The 21,801-nt window shown below is 45.8% G+C and overlaps 1 protein-coding gene across 2 annotated transcripts in view; it reads left to right on the forward strand.

Moving 5' to 3' along the window:
- LOC120024364 (feline leukemia virus subgroup C receptor-related protein 2-like) overlaps nt 1–21,801 on the forward strand; it is a 60,512-nt gene that overhangs the window by 19,746 nt on the left and 18,965 nt on the right. For both annotated transcript variants that reach the window (XR_005472820.1, XM_038968592.1), the window contains exons 3-6: nt 8,343–8,483; nt 11,953–12,020; nt 14,965–15,068; nt 20,829–20,939. Coding sequence is in view for 1 of the 2 variants with exons in the window: in XM_038968592.1 (XP_038824520.1) it covers nt 8,343–8,483; nt 11,953–12,020; nt 14,965–15,068; nt 20,829–20,939 (424 nt within the window). In the remaining variant the exon portion in view is untranslated. The remainder of the gene's footprint in view (nt 1–8,342; nt 8,484–11,952; nt 12,021–14,964; nt 15,069–20,828; nt 20,940–21,801) is intronic.

Genomic DNA, 21,801 nt, shown 5'->3' on the forward strand with positions numbered 1-21,801 from the left:
ACCATTCTCTAGTGGTGCTGTAGTGAGGTTAACACCATTCTCTAGTGGTGCTGTAGTGAGGTTAACACCATTCTCTAGTGGTACTGTAGTGAGGTTAACACCATTCTCTAGTGGTACTGTAGTGAGGTTAACACCATTCTCTAGTGGGACTGTAGTGAGGTTAACACCATTCTCTAGTGGGACTGTAGTGAGGTTAACACCATTCTCTAGTGGGACTGTAGTGAGGTTAACACCATTCTCTAGTGGGACTGTAGTGAGGTTAACACCATTCTCTAGTGGTACTGTAGTGAGGTTAACACCATTCTCCAGTGGGACTGTAGTGAGGTTAACACCATTCTCCAGTGGGACTGTAGTGAGGTTAACACCATTCTCCAGTGGGACTGTAGTGAGGTTAACACCATTCTCTAGTGGTACTGTAGTGAGGTTAACACCATTCTCTAGTGGTACTGTAGTGAGGTTAACACCATTCTCTAGTGGTACTGTAGTGAGGTTAACACCATTCTCTAGTGGTACTGTAGTGAGGTTAACACCATTCTCTAGTGGTGCTGTAGTGAGGTTAACACCATTCTCTAGTGGTACTGTAGTGAGGTTAACACCATTCTCTAGTAGTACTGTAGTGAGGTTAACACCATTCTCTAGTGGTGCTGTAGTGAGGTTAACACCATTCTCTAGTGGTGCTGTAGTGAGGTTAACACCATTCTCTAGTGGTACTGTAGTGAGGTTAACACCATTCTCTAGTAGTACTGTAGTGAGGTTAACACCATTCTCTAGTGGTGCTGTAGTGAGGTTAACACCATTCTCTAGTGGTGCTGTAGTGAGGTTAACACCATTCTCTAGTGGTACTGTAGTGAGGTTAACACTATTCTCTAGTAGTACTGTAGTGAGGTTAACACCATTCTCTAGTGGTACTGTAGTGAGGTTAACACCATTCTCTAGTGGTACTGTAGTGAGGTTAACACCATTCTCTAGTGGTACTGTAGTGAGGTTAACACCATTCTCTAGTAGTACTGTAGTGAGGTTAACACCATTCTCTAGTAGTACTGTAGTGAGGTTAACACCATTCTCTAGTGGTGCTGTAGTGAGGTTAACACCATTCTCTAGTGGTGCTGTAGTGAGGTTAACACCATTCTCTAGTGGTACTGTAGTGAGGTTAACACCATTCTCTAGTAGTACTGTAGTGAGGTTAACACCATTCTCTAGTGGGACTGTAGTGAGGTTAACACCATTCTCTAGTGGTACTGTAGTGAGGTTAACACCATTCTCTAGTGGTACTGTAGTGAGGTTAACACCATTCTCTAGTGGTACTGTAGTGAGGTTAACACCATTCTCTAGTGGTACTGTAGTGAGGTTAACACCATTCTCTAGTGGTACTGTAGTGAGGTTAACACCATTCTCTAGTGGGACTGTAGTGAGGTTAACACCATTCTCTAGTGGTACTGTAGTGAGGTTAACACCATTCTCTAGTGGTACTGTAGTGAGGTTAACACCATTCTCTAGTGGGGCTGTAGTGAGGTTAACACCATTCTCTAGTGGTGCTGTAGTGAGGTTAACACCATTCTCTAGTGGGGCTGTAGTGAGGTTAACACCATTCTCTAGTGGTACTGTAGTGAGGTTAACACCATTCTCTAGTGGGACTGTAGTGAGGTTAACACCATTCTCTAGTGGTACTGTAGTGAGGTTAACACCATTCTCTAGTGGTACTGTAGTGAGGTTAACACCATTCTCTAGTGGGACTGTAGTGAGGTTAACACCATTCTCTAGTGGGACTGTAGTGAGGTTAACACCATTCTCTAGTGGGACTGTAGTGAGGTTAACACCATTCTCTAGTGGGACTGTAGTGAGGTTAACACCATTCTCTAGTGGGACTGTAGTGAGGTTAACACCATTCTCTAGTGGGACTGTAGTGAGGTTAACACCATTCTCTAGTGGGACTGTAGTGAGGTTAACACCATTCTCTAGTGGTACTGTAGTGAGGTTAACACCATTCTCTAGTGGGACTGTAGTGAGGTTAACACCATTCTCCAGTGGTACTGTAGTGAGGTTAACACCATTCTCTAGTGGTACTGTAGTGAGGTTAACACCATTCTCTAGTGGTACTGTAGTGAGGTTAACACCATTCTCTAGTGGTACTGTAGTGAGGTTAACACCATTCTCTAGTGGTACTGTAGTGAGGTTAACACCATTCTCTAGTGGTACTGTAGTGAGGTTAACACCATTCTCTAGTGGTGCTGTAGTTAGGTTAACACCATTCTCCAGTGGTACTGTAGTGAGGTTAACACCATTCTCTAGTGGTGCTGTAGTGAGGTTAACACCATTCTCCAGTGGGACTGTAGTGAGGTTAACACCATTCTCCAGTGGGACTGTAGTGAGGTTAACACCATTCTCCAGTGGGACTGTAGTGAGGTTAACACCATTCTCTAGTGGTACTGTAGTGAGGTTAACACCATTCTCTAGTGGTACTGTAGTGAGGTTAACACCATTCTCTAGTGGGACTGTAGTGAGGTTAACACCATTCTCTAGTGGTACTGTAGTGAGGTTAACACCATTCTCTAGTGGTACTGTAGTGAGGTTAACACCATTCTCTAGTGGTACTGTAGTGAGGTTAACACCATTCTCTAGTGGTACTGTAGTGAGGTTAACACTATTCTCTAGTGGTACTGTAGTGAGGTTAACACCATTCTCTAGTGGGACTGTAGTGAGGTTAACACCATTCTCTAGTGGTGCTGTAGTGAGGTTAACACCATTCTCTAGTGGTACTGTAGTGAGGTTAACACCATTCTCTAGTGGGACTGTAGTGAGGTTAACACCATTCTCCAGTGGGACTGTAGTGAGGTTAACACCATTCTCTAGTGGTACTGTAGTGAGGTTAACACCATTCTCTAGTGGTACTGTAGTGAGGTTAACACCATTCTCCAGTGGGACTGTAGTGAGGTTAACACCATTCTCTAGTGGTACTGTAGTGAGGTTAACACCATTCTCTAGTGGTACTGTAGTGAGGTTAACACCATTCTCCAGTGGGACTGTAGTGAGGTTAACACCATTCTCTAGTGGTACTGTAGTGAGGTTAACACCATTCTCTAGTGGTACTGTAGTGAGGTTAACACCATTCTCTAGTGGTACTGTAGTGAGGTTAACACTATTCTCTAGTGGTACTGTAGTGAGGTTAACACCATTCTCTAGTGGGACTGTAGTGAGGTTAACACCATTCTCTAGTGGTGCTGTAGTGAGGTTAACACCATTCTCTAGTGGTACTGTAGTGAGGTTAACACCATTCTCTAGTGGGACTGTAGTGAGGTTAACACCATTCTCCAGTGGGACTGTAGTGAGGTTAACACCATTCTCCAGTGGGACTGTAGTGAGGTTAACACCATTCTCTAGTGGTACTGTAGTGAGGTTAACACCATTCTCCAGTGGGACTGTAGTGAGGTTAACACCATTCTCTAGTGGTACTGTAGTGAGGTTAACACCATTCTCTAGTGGTACTGTAGTGAGGTTAACACTATTCTCTAGTGGGACTGTAGTGAGGTTAACACTATTCTCTAGTGGGACTGTAGTGAGGTTAACACCATTCTCTAGTGGTACTGTAGTGAGGTTAACACTATTCTCTAGTGGGGCTGTAGTGAGGTTAACACCATTCTCTAGTGGTACTGTAGTGAGGTTAACACTATTCTCTAGTGGGACTGTAGTGAGGTTAACACCATTCTCTAGTGGTACTGTAGTGAGGTTAACACCATTCTCTAGTGGTACTGTAGTGAGGTTAACACCATTCTCTAGTAGTACTGTAGTGAGGTTAACACCATTCTCTAGTGGTACTGTAGTGAGGTTAACACCATTCTCTAGTGGTACTGTAGTGAGGTTAACACCATTCTCTAGTGGTGCTGTAGTGAGGTTAACACCATTCTCTAGTGGTACTGTAGTGAGGTTAACACCATTCTCTAGTGGTACTGTAGTGAGGTTAACACCATTCTCTAGTGGTACTGTAGTGAGGTTAACACCATTCTCTAGTGGGACTGTAGTGAGGTTAACACTATTCTCTAGTGGTACTGTAGTGAGGTTAACACCATTCTCTAGTGGGACTGTAGTGAGGTTAACACCATTCTCCAGTGGGACTGTAGTGAGGTTAACACCATTCTCCAGTGGGACTGTAGTGAGGTTAACACCATTCTCCAGTGGGACTGTAGTGAGGTTAACACCATTCTCCAGTGGGACTGTAGTGAGGTTAACACCATTCTCTAGTGGTACTGTAGTGAGGTTAACACCATTCTCTAGTGGTACTGTAGTGAGGTTAACACCATTCTCTAGTGGTACTGTAGTGAGGTTAACACCATTCTCTAGTAGTACTGTAGTGAGGTTAACACCATTCTCCAGTGGGACTGTAGTGAGGTTAACACCATTCTCCAGTGGGACTGTAGTGAGGTTAACACCATTCTCCAGTGGGACTGTAGTGAGGTTAACACCATTCTCCAGTGGGACTGTAGTGAGGTTAACACCATTCTCTAGTGGTACTGTAGTGAGGTTAACACCATTCTCTAGTGGTACTGTAGTGAGGTTAACACCATTCTCTAGTGGTACTGTAGTGAGGTTAACACCATTCTCTAGTAGTACTGTAGTGAGGTTAACACCATTCTCCAGTGGGACTGTAGTGAGGTTAACACCATTCTCCAGTGGGACTGTAGTGAGGTTAACACCATTCTCTAGTGGTACTGTAGTGAGGTTAACACCATTCTCCAGTGGGACTGTAGTGAGGTTAACACCATTCTCTAGTGGTACTGTAGTGAGGTTAACACCATTCTCTAGTGGTACTGTAGTGAGGTTAACACCATTCTCTAGTGGTACTGTAGTGAGGTTAACACCATTCTCTAGTGGGACTGTAGTGAGGTTAACACCATTCTCTAGTGGGACTGTAGTGAGGTTAAATGATAAAGGAGGATGTAACCTACAGATAGCTGGTTATGGCTCTTCTGCCCTTGTGTCAGTCTTGTTTTGCTCTACCTACAGATGTAGGATCTTAATTTGATCACCCTGTTGCAGGAGGACTTTCCTGCAATGTAGGACATATACAACTTGTAGTGTATTTGAGGTTTTGGAAAGGATTCTGAAGTAGGGCTGCACGATTCGGGACAAAATATCGAATTGCAATTTGTTTTTGGCCAGATATTGCGATTTTCAAACACTTAGGTGAAAACGTGACGGACATTTTTTTTTACCGTGCAATCGTTGTAAAGTAGGGGATGATGGTTCTTCAAATTATTTAAAGAATGTGTTGCGTTGTAGCCACAACTCTGAGGCACTTTTTGCACAACGCTTGAATTTGGTTGACATGTAGCTGAAATACAGTACCAGTCAAAAGTTAGGACACACCTACTCATTCCAGGGTTTTTCTATATTGTAGAATAATAGTGAAGACATCAAAACTATGAAATAACACATGGAATCATGTAGTAACCCAAAAAAGTGTTAAACAAATCAATTTTGAGATTCTTCAAAGTAGCCACCCTTTGCCTTGATGACAGCTTTGTACATTCTTGGCATTCTCTCAACCAGCTTCACCTGGAATGCTTTTCCAACAGTCTTGAAGGAGTTCCCACATGTGCTGAGCACTTGTTGGCTGCTTTTCCTTCACTCTGCGTTCCAAACCATCTCAAGTCGATTGTGGTCGGGTGATTGTGTAGGCCAGGTTATCTGATGCAGCACTCCATCACTCTCCATCTTGGTCAAATAGCCCTTACACAGCCTGGAGGTGTGTTGGGTCATTGTCCCGTTGAATAACAAATGATAGTCCCACTAAGCCCAAACCAGATGGCTTTTAGGCTTTCAGCTAGATAACAAAAACATGCTTTCAAGGATTCAAAGACAGAGTCACAGTAATAAAAAAAACATTTCTCAGACCCGAAGGAATGTCACCTGTTGAATTCTGACCGATGCATATCCTGTTTTGTGTTGAGAGAGCCCCAATTACAAGATTGAGGCGTAACCTGTTAAACACCTTCCAATATTTGCATATTCATACAATAGTCTCTAGGCCTATATTCTCTCTATAAATGGATGAAGGCCCGTTCTTAGGTTTGTTCATCTGTGTGTGTGTGTGTGTTTATATCTGGAAGAGTACAGTAATCATTTAGAAATTAGATTGGACAATTCCCTGCCACAGTGCGTTTCCAAGTACACCAGGACACACTGAGATGAAAGAATAATCTGTTCATTCTTTAGGCCTACATTACCGTTCCATGTTATTCCTTAATCTCAGTTTCATATACATTACCGTTCCAGGTTATTCCTTAATTTCAGTTTCATATACACTACCGTTCCAGGTTATTCCTTAATCTCAGCTTCATATACACTACCGTTCCATGTTATTCCTTAATCTCAGCTTCATATACACTACCGTTCCATGTTATTCCTTAATCTCAGTTTCATATACACTACTGTTCCAGGTTATTCCTTAATCTCAGTTTCATATACACTACCGTTCCAGGTTATTCCTTAATCTCAGTTTCATATACACTACCGTTCCAGGTTATTCCTTAATCTCAGTTTCATATACACTACCGTTCCATGTTATTCCTTAATCTCAGCTTCATATACACTACCGTTCCAGGTTATTCCTTAATCTCAGTTTCATATACACTACCGTTCCATGTTATTCCTTAATCTCAGTTTCATATACACTACCGTTCCAGGTTATTCCTTAAACTCAGTTTCATATACACTACCGTTCCAGGTTATTCCTTAATCTCAGTTTCCCATTAAAATAACATCAAATTGATCAGAAATTCAGTGTATTTCCTCTTTCCAGTGTCTGTGTTCTTTTGTCCATCTTAATCTTTTCTTTTTATTGGCCAGTCTGAGATGGGGCTTTTTCTTTGCAACTCTGCCTAGAAGGTCAGCTTCCCGGAGTCGCCTCTTCACTGTTGACGTTGAGACTGGTGTTTTGCGGGTACTATTTAATGTAACTGCCAGTTGAGGACTTGTGAGGCGTCTGTTTCTTAAACTAAACACTGAAATGTACTTGTCCTCTTGCTCAGTTGTGCACCGGGGCCTCCCACTCCTCTTTCTATTCTGGTTAGAGCCAGTTTGCGCTGTTCTGTAAAGGGAGTAGTACACAGCGTTGTACGAGATCTTCAGTTTCTTGGCAATTTCTCTCGTGGAATAGCCTTCATTTCTCAGAACAAGAATAGACTGACGAGTTTCAGAAGAAAGTTATTTGTTTCTGACCATTTTGAGCCTGTAATCGAACCCACAAATGCTGATGCTCCAGATACTCAACTAGTCTAAAGATCAATTAGCCTTTTAAAATGATAAACTTGGATTAGCTAACACAACGTGCCATTGGAACACAGGAGTGATGGTTGCTGATAATGGGCCTCTGTACGCCTATGTAGATATCCCATAAAAAATCTGCTGTTTCCAGCTACAATGGTCATTTACAACATTAACAATGTCAACACTGTGTTTCTGATCAATTTTATGTTATTTTAATGGACAAAAAATGTGCTTTTCTTTCAAAAACAAGGACATTTCTAAGTTACCCCAAACTTTTGAACGGTAGTGTAGATGAAGCTGAGATGAAGGAATAATCTGTGCATCTTCTCTGTATAACCCACTCTGATTCATTCTTAAATGTCGCGCTATGCTCTTTTGATGGTATGTTACTGATATATCTTTCCATCTCTCTATATCTCTCTCCATCTCCCCTCCATCTCCCCTCCCTCTCTCCATCTCCCCTCCCTCTCTCCATCTCCCCTCCCTCTCTCTATATCTCTCACCATCTCTCTCCATCTCCCCTCCCTCTCTCTATATCTCTCACCATCTCTCTCCATCTCCCCTCCCTCTCTCTATATCTCTCACCATCTCCCCTCCCTCTCTCTATATCTCTCACCATCTCTCTCCATCTCCCCTCTCTCTCACCATCTCCCCTCCCTCTCTCTATATCTCTCACCATCTCCCCTCCCTCTATATCTCTCACCATCTCTCTCCATCTCCCCTCTCTCTCACCATCTCCCCTCCCTCTCTCTATATCTCTCACCATCTCCCCTCCCTCTCTCTATCTCTCACCATCTCTCTCCATCTCTATATCTCTCACCATCTCTCTCTATCTCTCACCATCTCTCTCATCTCCCCTCCCTCTTTCCATCTCTCTATATCTCTCACCATCTCTCTCCTTCCCTCTCCATCTTTCCATCTCTCTCCATCTTACCATCTCTCACCATCTCTCTCCTTCCCTCTCTCCATCTTTCCATCTCTCTCCATCTTACCATCTCTCACCATCTCTCCCCCCCCCCCCCCCCCCCCACCCCCCTACATCTCTCCACCTCTCCCCCCCCCCTCCCCTCTCTCCACAGTGTTCCAGGAGCGTCCGGAGCTCCCTCCCACCCAGGCCCAGGCGACAGCTCGCTGCATCCCTCCAGAACAGTACTCCTACACCGCCTCCATCCTCAGGCTGCTCCGAAACAAACCCTTCCTCCTCCTCATCCTCACATACGGTTAGTACACCACCCTGGTAATCACTATTGTAACTATTCTACCACACTACTGAACCGAGCCAAGCCGAACCATGCCAAACTGAGCCGAGCTCTACTGGGCTGAACCAGGTTTCTGAGTGTCTTCAGTACCTGTTGACCTGCCATTTCTATTACAAGCGAAGAAGGTTATTCTTGAGCCAGGAGGAAGCGTGATAAGTGCCTGGTTATAAAAGTCTGCTAATGATCATCCATGTCAGTCTGATCTACCACACGAGACAACCAGTTGAGTCTCAGATGTCAGGTGGTTATTGGTGCGTTCGGATGGTACTCAGGAAGTCCTACCTCCACTTGATTGTATGGGTAAACCTAGCTACATGTTTGATTGTATGGGTAAACCTAGCTACATGTTTGATTGTATGGGTAAACCTAGCTACATGTTTGATTGTATGGGTAAACCTAGCTACATGTTTGATTGTATGGGTAAACCTAGCTACATGTTTGATTGTATGGGTAAACCTAGCTACATGTTTGATTGTATGGATAAACCTAGCTACATGTTTGATTGTATGGGTAAACCTAGCTACATGTTTGATTGTATGGGTAAACCTAGCTACATGTTTGATTGTATGGGTAAACCTAGCTACATGTTTGATTGTATGGGTAAACCTAGCTACATGTTTGATTGTATGGGTAAACCTAGCTACATGTTTGATTGTATGGGTAAACCTAGCTACATGTTTGATTGTATGGGTAAACCTAGCTACATGTTTGATTGTATGGGTAAACCTAGCTACATGTTTGATTGTATGGGTAAACCTAGCTACATGTTTGATTGTATGGGTAAACCTAGCTACATGTTTGATTGTATGGGTAAACCTAGCTACATGTTTGATTGTATGGGTAAACCTAGCTACATGTTTGATTGTATGGGTAAACCTAGCTACATGTTTGATTGTATGGGTAAACCTAGCTACATGTTTGATTGTATGGGTAAACCTAGCTACATGTTTGATTGTATGGGTAAACCTAGCTACATGTTTGTTTTACTATCTTTTGGTCCGAAAGGTGAAAGGTCAGTGATGAAATGTCACAAACTGGTGTATCATTCTGGCCCGGGTTTCCCACTAGGAAGCACGTTCTAGCGGTTATTTCCGAATTGGGAACTTGCCTCTCCAAGTTTCCGATAGTATCTGATATTTCCCACACTGCGTTACAGGTACACTGTTAATGTATTATCCTATGGGAAAGGACTCTGTGCTGGCTAGGATGCCATTGGCTGTCCCCAAACGGACGCCATTGGTTGTCCCCAAACGGACGCCATTGGCTGTCCCCAAACGGACGCCATTGGCTGTCCCCAAACGGACGCCATTGGCTGTCCCCAAACAGAGGAAGTGTTATGAATTCATGTCAGGCTTATTGCCTGTTTAACACTCAGATGTTACACGTTTTTGACCCGAAAGGTAAAACGTTTATTTATAATTCAATTATTAACATAGGCTAAATTTATTTTGGTCTGTAGTAGTGCACTATATAGGGAATAGGGCTCTGGTCTATAGTAGTGCACTATATAGGGAATAGGGCTCTGGTCTATAGTAGTGCACTATATAGGGAATAGGGCTCTGGTCCATAGTAGTACAGTATATAGGGAATAGGGCTCTGGTCCATAGTAGTGCACTATATAGGGAATAGTATCAGCTTGGTTCTGTCTCCTCTCCTGACCTCTGACATGGGTTAGGGTCATTCTCTGGGCCAGGTGGATAATGGTGTACTTGTTGTGTACCAGGACATTAAACTAAACTGCTAGGGCCATGGTGTGTGTGTGAGACTGTGGTTCTCTACACTGTGTGTGAGACTGTGTGTGAGACTGTGTGTGAGACTGTGGTTCTCTACACTGTGTGTGAGACTGTGGTTCTCTACACTGTGTGTGAGACTGTGGTTCTCTACACTGTGTGTGAGACTGTGGTTCTCTACACTGTGTGTGAGACTGTGGTTCTCTACACTGTGTGTGAGACTGTGGTTCTCTACACTGTGTGTGAGACTGTGTGTCTCTACACTGTGTGTGAGACTGTGTGTCTCTACACTGTTTGTGAGACTGTGTGTCTCTACACTGTGTGTGAGACTGTGGTTCTCTACACTGTGTGTGAGACTGTGGTTAAGTCCCGTGCTACATGTTTCCCCTGGCCTGGTTCCACTACTAGAGCTGTTGCGGTCACGACATTTTGTCTGCCGATGATTGTCAAGCAAATAACGGTCGGTCTCATGGTAATTTACAGCGCACGAGTTTCAAGTTTGTGGAAGACAATTTTCACCATAAAAATGCACCTTTTATAATAAAAGCAAAACACGCATAATTTAATTTGTGGTCACTTTAAATAATGGTGTTTTCCAGCTAAAGGAACATTTGCAGTTACAGCCTCCTGCCGTGTGAGCATTGCTGCACTTGTAATGTGACGAAATAGCTTAATAATTTATCAAAAAATGTTGGTAAACATTCTGATCTCAATCAATCAATCAATCAATCAATCAATCAATCTAATGTATTCATAAAGCCATTCTTCCATCTGCCGATGTCTCAAAGTGCTGTACAGAAACCCAGCCTAAAACCCCAAACCGCAAGCAATGCAGGTGTAGAAGCATCTGTTGCGTTAGCCTCGTTGCGTTAGCCTCGTTGCGTAAAAATGTTTTTGGGATGTTAGATCCAAAATGAATACAAGCACTATCTCATCCCACAACCGTCCCAGACTATGTTTGGAATATTTATTTCTCCCACAGAATAGAATAGGTCGACTTTTGTACTACGGGGGATAGTAGATTTACATAGGCTAGTGCTTTTCCTGTTCGTTACGCCTACTCATCTTGTTGGCTGACGAAAAGTAAATGTGGACAGTTCTTCCAATATCTTAGTTTTGATTTTTAGTAGAGGCCATCACTCTGTATTCTCACGCCATTGCATAGCCTATAGAAATGTTGAGCAACATGAGCTCATGGGCTCTCATGAAGTGTTTGATTAGATTTTCCATTACATTTGCATTGATGTCAGAGTGATTAGAGGGACAGTAGAGTGCTGAGTACCAGGCAGATAGCTGAGTACCAGGCAGATAGCTGAGTACCAGGCAGATAGCTGAGTACCAGGCAGATAGCTGAGTACCAGGCAGATAGCTGAGTACCAGGCAGATAGCTGAGTACCAGGCAGATAGCTGGTAGGCTACTAATGGCCATCGGCAGCATCAGAGCTTGGAGAAGCCTAATTACCGTGACTAAACGGTCACGTGGAATTTGACTGCCGTCTTGACTCGTGATGGTAATACGGTCACCGTAACAACCCTAACCACTACCTCTCTCTCTCCTGACTCACTGATCCCCTTTTGCCTCTGTTAATACTGTACCGACCACGGACGGGCGACCTACCTCTAACATCAACCCCTATTGGCTGCTCTCCGAGTGTGCCGAGTCCCTATTGGCTGTATCTCACTGTGTCTCTCTCCCACAGGACTGAACGTGGGCTGTTTCTATGCTGTTGGCACACTACTGAACCGCATGATCATCGCACACTACCCTGTAAGTTCTGCCCCTCTTTCCTCTCCACACTGTGTGGACCACAGGAGGCTGCTGAAGGGAGGACGGCTCACAATAATGTCTGAGAATGGAGCAAATGAAATGAGTGGAAACCATGTCTTTTTGTATTTGTTACTATTACACGAGCTCATCCTCCCCAATGAAGGTGCCAGCAGCCTCCTGTGGTGTATATACAATTAGGTTCTGACCCTGTTGGTTCTACAGTGCAGTATGGGGACACTGGAACTAAGTTCTGACCCTGTTGGTTCTACAGTGCAGTATGGGGACACTGGAACTAAGTTCTGACCCTGTTGGTTCTACAGTGCAGTATGGGAACACTGGAACTAAGTTCTGACCCTGTTGGCTCTACAGTGCAGTATGGGGACACTGGAACTAAGTTCTGACCCTGTTGGCTCTACAGTGCAGTATGGGGACACTGGAACTAAGTTCTGACCCTGTTGGCTCTACAGTGCAGTATGGGGACACTGGAACTAAGTTCTGACCCTGTTGGCTCTACAGTGCAGTATGGGAACACTGGAACTAAGTTCTGACCCTGTTGGCTCTACAGTGCAGTATGGGGACACTGGAACTAAGTTCTGACCCTGTTGGCTCTACAGTGCAGTATGGGAACACTGGAACTAAGTTCTGACCCTGTTGGCTCTACAGTGCAGTATGGGAACACTGGAACTAAGTTCTGACCCTGTTGGTTCTACAGTGCAGTATGGGGACACTGGAACTAAGTTCTGACCCTGTTGGTTCTACAGTGCAGTATGGGAACACTGGAACTAAGTTCTGACCCTGTTGGTTCTACAGTGCAGTATGGGAACACTGGAACTAAGTTCTGACCCTGTTGGTTCTACAGTGCAGTATGGGAACACTGGAACTATTCATTGAAAGCAATGGAACTACAGTTGGAGCATGTCTCATTTAGATCACAATAGACACATTGTTGTCCTTCCCTCTTCTGCACTAGCCAATAGCGTGTCCTGATCGCTCTGCTCTTTAATGCAGCCTGTGGTCACTGAAACACGACAGTCAAACACAGCATTGAAATACTGGAACAGGAATCATTTGAGTAACAATACAGGCATTATGCCAAGTAGCCTACAGTATATGGTAAATGAAAAGGAGAGACTACAAAGTTATTTTGACAAGTCTCGATGACTTCCCTGTAAATCCTGATCTCTTCCCTGTATGTGGGGAAATAAAGACCCACGTTGAAACAGGAAATACAGCAGGAACGTTTACAGTAGAACCCCACTCCGGACGTTATTGTCCTTCCCTCGTTACCATACCCTGTAAGTCCGATCCTCTTCATGTGGCCGCTGGAACATGAGCGTATTATTAGGTTAACAATGGATAAGTTATTCTACAAGTATAGTAAAAGGTTAAAAGACATTACTGTAAGTCATTTGAACCAAGACTCTTTCCTAACACAGCCCCGGTGTTCACCCCTTACCACCCTTGCCTTTTGCTGCTCTGGCAGTACGTGGGTAGAGGGGGTGGTCACTAGGTGGCAGTACCTGGGCACAGAGGATGGTCACTAGGTGGCAGTACGTGGGGAGAGAGGGTTGTCACGCCCCTCACCTGGTTGTCTAGGTCACTGATTAGTAAGGAACTCCCCTCACCTGGTTGTCTAGGTCACTGATTAGTAAGGAACTCCCCTCACCTGGTTGTCTAGGTCACTGATTAGTAAGGAACTCCCCTCACCTGGTTGTCTAGGTCACTGATTAGTCAGGAACTCCCCTCACCTGGTTGTCTAGGTCACTGATTAGTAAGGAACTCCCCTCACCTGGTTGTCTAGGTCACTGATTAGTAAGGAACTCCCCTCACCTGGTTGTCTAGGTCACTGATTAGTCAGGAACTCCCCTCACCTGGTTGTCTAGGTCACTGATTAGTCAGGAACTCCCCTCACCTGGTTGTCTAGGTCACTGATTAGTAAGGAACTCCCCTCACCTGGTTGTCTAGGTCACTGATTAGTAAGGAACTCCCCTCACCTGGTTGTCTAGGTCACTGATTAGTAAGGAACTCCCCTCACCTGGTTGTCTAGGTCACTGATTAGTAAGGAACTCCCCTCACCTGGTTGTCTAGGTCGTAATTGAAAGGGAAAAAACAAAAACCTGCAGAGACTCGGCCCTCCGTAGAGTTTGACCCACCTGCTGTATAGCATCGCATTTATCTCGTTCCTCTGTTCAACACTGAAGACACGGAAACCTTTCCAGTATAGTCATCAGTTGGTCAGTGCGGCGGTTCCCAAACGTTATCACTCAGGCCCCCCCTTTCCACACTGTTCACACCCCTCTTGTTGGCGGAGAGAATACGTTAGCAGGTTTTACATTTCCTGCAATAATACACATTTTGGGTTGTAGATAATGTGCAGTTTTTAATGCAACATTTCTTGCGATTCTACACGTATTGCAGTGTCTTATGTGTGTTCATGGGATATTTGAGTGACTTAATGTCTTGTGTGTTCATGGGATATTTGAGTGACTTAATGTCTTGTGTGTTCATGGGATATTTGAGTGACTTAAAACATTACAACAAAATCTACGGGCTACAAAACGTTAGCTGACTTGGGCTAGTTGATCTGGACATTACTGACCAGTTATAAATGGCTCTCTAAGGTCTCTAAGTAACATGACAAGAGGAACTGCTGATGTAATACACCATTTTTTAAATCTACTAATACAACTTTCAGTAGTAAGTTTAAAGCTGGACAGATATTATTTTTTTTGTTTGTTTGGGGGGTTCCCCTTGCCAACGCTTTGCGCCCCACCCACAGTTTGGGAACCACTGGGTTACAGTAGTATGCACAATGGTAACCCTGAGACATGGGATGTGTCCCAATGGCACAGAATTCCCTATATAGTGTACTATGTTTGACCAGAGCTACACACACACACACACACACACACTAACCCTACTGTCTGTCTGTCCTGACCCGCAGGGTGAAGAGTTGAATGCAGGGAGGATAGGCCTCACCATCGTTATCGCTGGCATGGTGGGGTCGCTGATCTGTGGTATCTGGCTGGACAGAACCAAAACATACAAGTAAGTCAAGTCTAGGTTATTTAACGTGCATTTCTCATGGGTCACTACTAGGGTTGCAAAATCCCGGGAACTTTCTATAAATTACCTGGTTTTTCCAGAAATCCTGGTTGGAGAATTCCAGATTTCCTGCTTATTCTGGGAAATCTTCAACTGGCACTTCGGGAAAACCAAGGAATTTATTGAAAGTTCCCAGAATTTTGCAACCCTAGTCAGTACAGTACACTTTACATCATTAAAGGAAGCATGAAGGGACAGGGGGACAGGGGTCACGGGGACGGGGAACAGGGAGACAGGGGGAAGGGGAACAGGGGACAGGGGACAGGTGATATGGAGATGCAGGGAAGTGGGATAAGATACAGTATTTCCATGTTTCCTTGTCTAATTTCACAACACTGTCTGGAACCAACCCAGTGGGCAAAGCTGGTTTCATTGATTTTCAACCAGTTTTGAACGCTGGGAAGGAAACTCACTGAGCAACTCTCACCAATGGACTTGTGTGATGCTATTGTCTTGAGTTCTGTACTGTCCGTGTTTTATCCTTTCATGTTGTTGACCAGCTGTGTGAGACTTCCGTCTACTAGACTATACAGGATGTTGATTAGCATGGTTTCTTCTTCTTGGCCTTGTTTCATGTTTGCTGTTTCATATCCTGTTTGTTTCGTGTTCCAGCTAGCTGTGAGTTGTTTAGTGTTTCTCAGTGTGTGATGACTGTTCCTCCATCTCCTGCTGTGTGATGTTGCTGCTCCGCTAGACTCAGGGCCGTGCTGTGTGATGTTGCTGCTCTGCTAGACTCAGGGTCCTGCTGTGTGATGTTGCTGCTCAGCTAGACTCAGGGCCCTGCTGTGTGATGTTGCTGCTCTGCTAGACTCAGGGTCCTGCTGCTCTGCTAGACTCAGGGTCCTGCTGTGTGATGTTGCTGCTCAGCTAGACTCAGGGCCCTGGTGTGTGATGTTGCTACTCAGCTTGACTCAGGGCCCTGCTGTGTGATGTTGCTGCTCAGCTAGACTCAGGGTCCTGCTGTGTGATGTTGCTGCTCAGCTAGACTCAGGGCCCTGCTGTGTGATGTTGCTGCTCAGCTAGACTCAGGGTCCTGCTGTGTGATGTTGCTGCTCAGCTAGACTCAGGGCCCTGCTGTGTGATGTTGCTGCTCAGCTAGACTCAGGGTCCTGCTGTGTGATGTTGCTGCTCCGCTAGCCTCAGGGCCCTGCTGTGTGATGTTGCTGCTCCGCTAGACTCAGGGCCCTGCTGTGTGATGTTGCTGCTCCGCTAGACTCAGGGTCCTGCTGTGTGATGTTGCTGCTCCGCTAGACTCAGGGTCCTGCTGTGTGATGTTGCTGCTCTGCTAGACTCAGGGCCCTGCTGTGTGATGTTGCTGCTCAGCTAGACTCAGGGTCCTGCTGTGTGATGTTGCTGCTCAGCTAGACTCAGGGCCCTGCTGTGTGATGTTGCTGCTCAGCTAGACTCAGGGTCCTGCTGTGTGATGTTGCTGCTCAGCTAGACTCAGGGTCCTGCTGTGTGATGTTGCAGTTCAGCTTTACTCAGGGCCCTGCTGTGTGATGTTGCTGCTCAGCTAGACTCAGGGCCCTGCTGTGTGATGTTGCTGCTCTGCTAGACTCAGGGCCCTGCTGTGTGATGTTGCTGCTCCGCTAGCCTCAGGGCCCTGCTGTGTGATGTTGCTGCTCCGCTAGACTCAGGGTCCTGCTGTGTGATGTTGCTGCTCCGCTAGACTCAGGGTCCTGCTGTGTGATGTTGCTGCTCCGCTAGACTCAGGGCCCTGCTGTGTGATGTTGCTGCTCCGCTAGACTCAGGGTCCTGCTGTGTGATGTTGCTGCTCCGCTAGACTCAGGGTCCTGCTGTGTGATGTTGCTGCTCCGCTAGACTCAGGGCCCTGCTGTGTGATGTTGCTGCTCCGCTAGACTCAGGGCCCTGCTGTGTGATGTTGCTGCTCCGCTAGACTCAGGGCCCTGCTGTGTGATGTTGCTGCTCTGCTAGACTCAGGGCCCTGCTGTGTGATGTTGCTGCTCTGCTAGACTCAGGGCCCTGCTGTGTGATGTTGCTGCTCTGCTAGACTCAGGGTCCTGCTGTGTGATGTTGCTGCTCCGCTAGACTCAGGGCCCTGCTGTGTGATGTTGCTGCTCAGCTAGACTCAGGGTCCTGCTGTGTGATGTTGCTGCTCCGCTAGACTCAGGGCCCTGCTGTGTGATGTTGCTGCTCCGCTAGACTCAGGGCCCTGCTGTGTGATGTTGCTGCTCCGCTAGACTCAGGGCCCTGCTGTGTGATGTTGCTGCTCCGCTAGACTCAGGGCCCTGCTGTGTGATGTTGCTGCTCCGCTAGACTCAGGGCCCTGCTGTGTGATGTTGCTGCTCTGCTAGACTCAGGGTCCTGCTGCTCTGCTAGACGCAGGGCCCTGCTGTGTGTCTGTCTGTCTCTGTCGCTGCATGCTCAGGACAAGACAGACCTCAGCTCTATTTTTCCAGGTGCAGCCTTCTGATATCTCTCCTGACCTTTAACCTCTGATCCCTGGCTCACCCCATGGGGTCGCAGGTCATGTGTTCAGAGTGAGGACCCCTTCAAACCCAAAGCCCCCCTTTGATGTCCTGTCCTGTCCACCTTGCTAAGTCAGTAGGAATGTTTACAATGCGACATGTTGTTGTTACTGTACATGGTGTTCCCATAGACGGTCATAGACCTCATCTCCCTCTTCCAACGGCACTGTGATGCCGTTGGATGCATTAGCTGTTCCATCAGTGTAACAGCAATAGATACAAGTCTTTGCCCATTCCTTTTTAATTTGTATATTTATTATTTAACCTTTTATTTAACTAGGCAAGTCAGTTAAGAACAAATTCTTATTTACAATGATGGCGTACAAAAAGGCAAAAGGCCTCCTGCGATGATGGGGGCTGGGATTAAAAATATAAATATTATACTATAGGACAAAACAGCATACTTACTCACTCATGACATCCAGTTTTTTTAATATTTGTGCTCCGAGTAGGGAAAAATTCACTATGTTACGGCTTGATTTGGGTGACAGAACCGCTTGGTCTGTGAAACTATTTACAATGCCAACTCAACTCTGTCTTTATCTTAGATAGTAAATGGGCACATGATGTCAATTTAAGGGTGTGTTCGTAACTCTGGCTATCTACTCCGATTTCAGAGCACTCTCGCTGCAGCACAGAATAACTGATGAATTTACTAACACTCAACACCCGTTGAATCTGTCCGGTGTCAGTAAACATGGGCAAAAAAGCGTAATTAAATAGTTGCCAGCAGCACAGTTACAGTCACCAACGCTCTGGATAACATGAAAACAGCCTCACCAGCTCTGCTAGGGAGAGTAAAATGGGCAGAGTGGGGTGTTCTCTCATTTGTGTCTGGAAGTAGCTAGCAAGCTAGCCAACGTTAGCCAGTTAGCCAGTTAGCAAGCTAGCCAACGTTAGCCAGTTAGCCAACGTTAGCCAGTTAGCCAACGTTAGCCAGTTAGCCAACGTTAGCCAGTTAGCCAACGTTAGCAAGCTAGCCAACGTTAGCCAGTTAGCCAACGTTAGCCAGTTAGCAAGCTAGCCAACGTTAGCCAGTTAGCAAGCTAACCAACGTTAGCCAGTTAGCAAGTTAGCCAACGTTAGCCAGTTAGCAAGCTAGCTTGGGTGTTTGACTGCCGTTGTGAGGTCAGAACACTCAGATCAACCCAACTCCTCGTTCAGCGCGTCCAGTGTGCGCTATGAACGCTCCAGAGAGCGAAGCGGACAACGTTCTGAATTTACAAACGCCCAGAGTGCACTATGAGAGCACACTCTGTCACTCCAGTATGAATAAACAAACACACCATGAGTTGACATTGATCTAGAACCCGAGGTAAGTTGATGTCATAGAGGCTATTTTAGCTGAGGTCTGCTCTGGTTGGGACATCAAATAGATCTAGAATCCCTGTCTACTAATATATTGTCTATGGTTGACATCAGTCCCAATAACTGGCCGTCAAACAGTCTCCTGAGCCAATCAGCCCCATCACCGACATTGTCTGTTTACCTGACCTTGTTTCCTGCACCACTCCATCCTCTCAGTTCAACAAACAGAGACATCCGTAAGTGTTGTTCACGATCAGTTCATTGGTTGGCAATCGCTGTCTAAACACGTACACAACACATGTATCGTCCAAAAAGTTATATTTTTGACTCGTCTGTCCGTAGAACATTCTTCCAAGAGTCTTGATGACCATCCAGGTGCTTCCTGGAAAACTTGAGTCCACTGTTTTGGATGAGATGGGTCCCCATTATGTCTGAAAACCAAGCACTGCATTCTACAGTATGAACTTCATACCAACGGTCCAGCATGGTGGTGGTAGTGTGATGGTTTGGGGTCAGCATGGGGGTGGTAGTGTGATGGTTTGGGGTCAGGCATGGGGGTGGTAGTGTGATGGTTTGGGGTCAGCATGGGGGTGGTAGTGTGATGGTTTGGGGTCAGCATGGGGGTGGTAGTGTGATGGTTTGGGGTCAGCATGGGGGTGGTAGTGTGATGGTTTGGGGTCAGCATGGGGGTGGTAGTGTGATGGTTTGGGGTCAGCATGGGGGTGGTAGTGTGATGGTTTGGGGTCAGCATGGGGGTGGTAGTGTGATGGTTTGGGGTCAGCATGGGGGTGGTAGTGTGATGGTTTGGGGTCAGGCATGGGGGTGGTAGTGTGATGGTTTGGGGTCAGCATGGTGGTGGTAGTGTGATGGTTTGGGGTCAGCATGGGGGTGGTAGTGTGATGGTTTGGGGTCAGCATGGTGGTGGTAGTGTGATGGTTTGGGGTCAGCATGGTGGTGGTAGTGTGATGGTTTGGGGTCAGCATGGTGGTGGTAGTGTGATGGTTTGGGGTCAGCATGGTGGTGGTAGTGTGATGGTTTGGGGTCAGCATGGTGGTGGTAGTGTGATGGTTTGGGGTCAGCATGGTGGTGGTAGTGTGATGGTTTGGGGTCAGCATGGTGGTGGTAGTGTGATGGTTTGGGGTCAGCATGGTGGTGGTAGTGTGATGGTTTGGGGTCAGCATGGTGGTGGTAGTGTGATGGTTTGGGGTCAGCATGGTGGTGGTAGTGTGATGGTTTGGGGTCAGCATGGGGGTGGTAGTGTGATGGTTTGGGGTCAGCATGGGGGTGGTAGTGTGATGGTTTGGGGTCAGCATGGGGGTGGTAGTGTGATGGTTTGGGGTCAGCATGGTGGTGGTAGTGTGATGGTTTGGGGTCAGCATGGTGGTGGTAGTGTGATGGTTTGGGGATGCTTTGCTGCCTCAGGACCTGGACGACTTGCCTTTTATAGAGGAAACCATGAATTCTGCTCTGTATCAGAGAATTGTACAGGAGAATGTCAGGCCCATCCGTCTGTGAGCTGAAGCACAGCTGGGTCATGCAGCAAGACAATGATCCAAAAAAACACAATCAATTCTACATGAGAAGTCCAGACCTATTCCCAATTGAGATGTGGCAGGACTTGAAACGACCAGTTCATGTTTGAACACGCACAAATGTCTCTGAGTTAATAAGCAGTTATGCATATGGAAGTGTGGGCCAGAATTCCACCACAGCGATATGAGAGACTGATTAACAACTACAGGAAGTGTTTGGTTGGAGTCATTGTAGCTAAAGGTGGTACAACCAGTTAGAGTGTAACGGGCCAATTACTTTTCACACAGGGGAATTGGGTATTGCATAACTTTTTGTTAATTAAATAAAATAATGATCAATTTCCATTTTCTTCTTCATTGATTGTGTCTTCCAGACAGACTACCCTGGCGGTCTACCTCATGTCCTTCGTAGGGATGTTGGTCTACGCCTTCACCCTCAGTCTGGGTCATCTCTGGGTAGTCTTCCTCACCGCTGGAGCTCTGGGGTAAGACCTCTGTCTCTCTGTCTGTCTGTCTCTGTCTGTCTCTGTCTCTCTGTCTCTGTGTGTTTTGTATTCTCGGTTTATGGCCAGATTTCATTCCAATTTGCTTCGTTTCTTTTTATTGATTCTTTCCAGTGTGTCAAATAGTAATATGTTTGCTTTCTCATCATTTGGTCTCTCTCACTCACTCACTCACTCACTCACTCACTCACTCACTCACTCACTCACTCACTCACTCACTCACTCACTCACCTGAGCTGCTACCTCTGCCTTTTACACTCACTGACCAACATGCTGACATTTCTGAAGCCGTACGCTGTCTGTCAACCCAGGCTATTCTGGTAGTTACAGTAGGATATGTATAGTACTATACGTTGCTTGGCTTAACTGCCCAAGGCGTTTGGCATTCAAGTCTTTTATGTTCTGTTGCATTTTTTGCAGTGTTCCCTTTCTCCTTGTTGACTGTGTGGCGTCTCTAGGCATCAATATACACGTCCCCTTTCTCCTTTCTCCTTGTTGACTGTGTGGCGTCTCTAGGTATCAATATACACGTCTCCTTTCTCCTTGTTGACTGTGTGGTGTCTCTAGGTATCAATATACACGTCTCCTTTTTCCTTGTTGACTGTGGCGTCTCTAGGCATCAATATACACGTCTCCTTGTTGACTGTGGCGTCTCTAGGTATCAATATACACGTCTCCTTTCTCCTTGTTGACTGTGTGGCGTCTCTAGGTATCAATATACACGTCTCCTTTCTCCTTGTTGACTGTGGCGTCTCTAGGTATCAATATACACGTCTCCTTTCTCCTTGTTGACTGTGGCGTCTCTAGGTATCAATATACACGTCTCCTTTCTCCTTGTTGACTG

Source organism: Salvelinus namaycush, chromosome 29 (assembly GCF_016432855.1).
Source record: "Salvelinus namaycush isolate Seneca chromosome 29, SaNama_1.0, whole genome shotgun sequence".
NCBI lineage: Eukaryota > Metazoa > Chordata > Actinopteri > Salmoniformes > Salmonidae > Salvelinus > Salvelinus namaycush.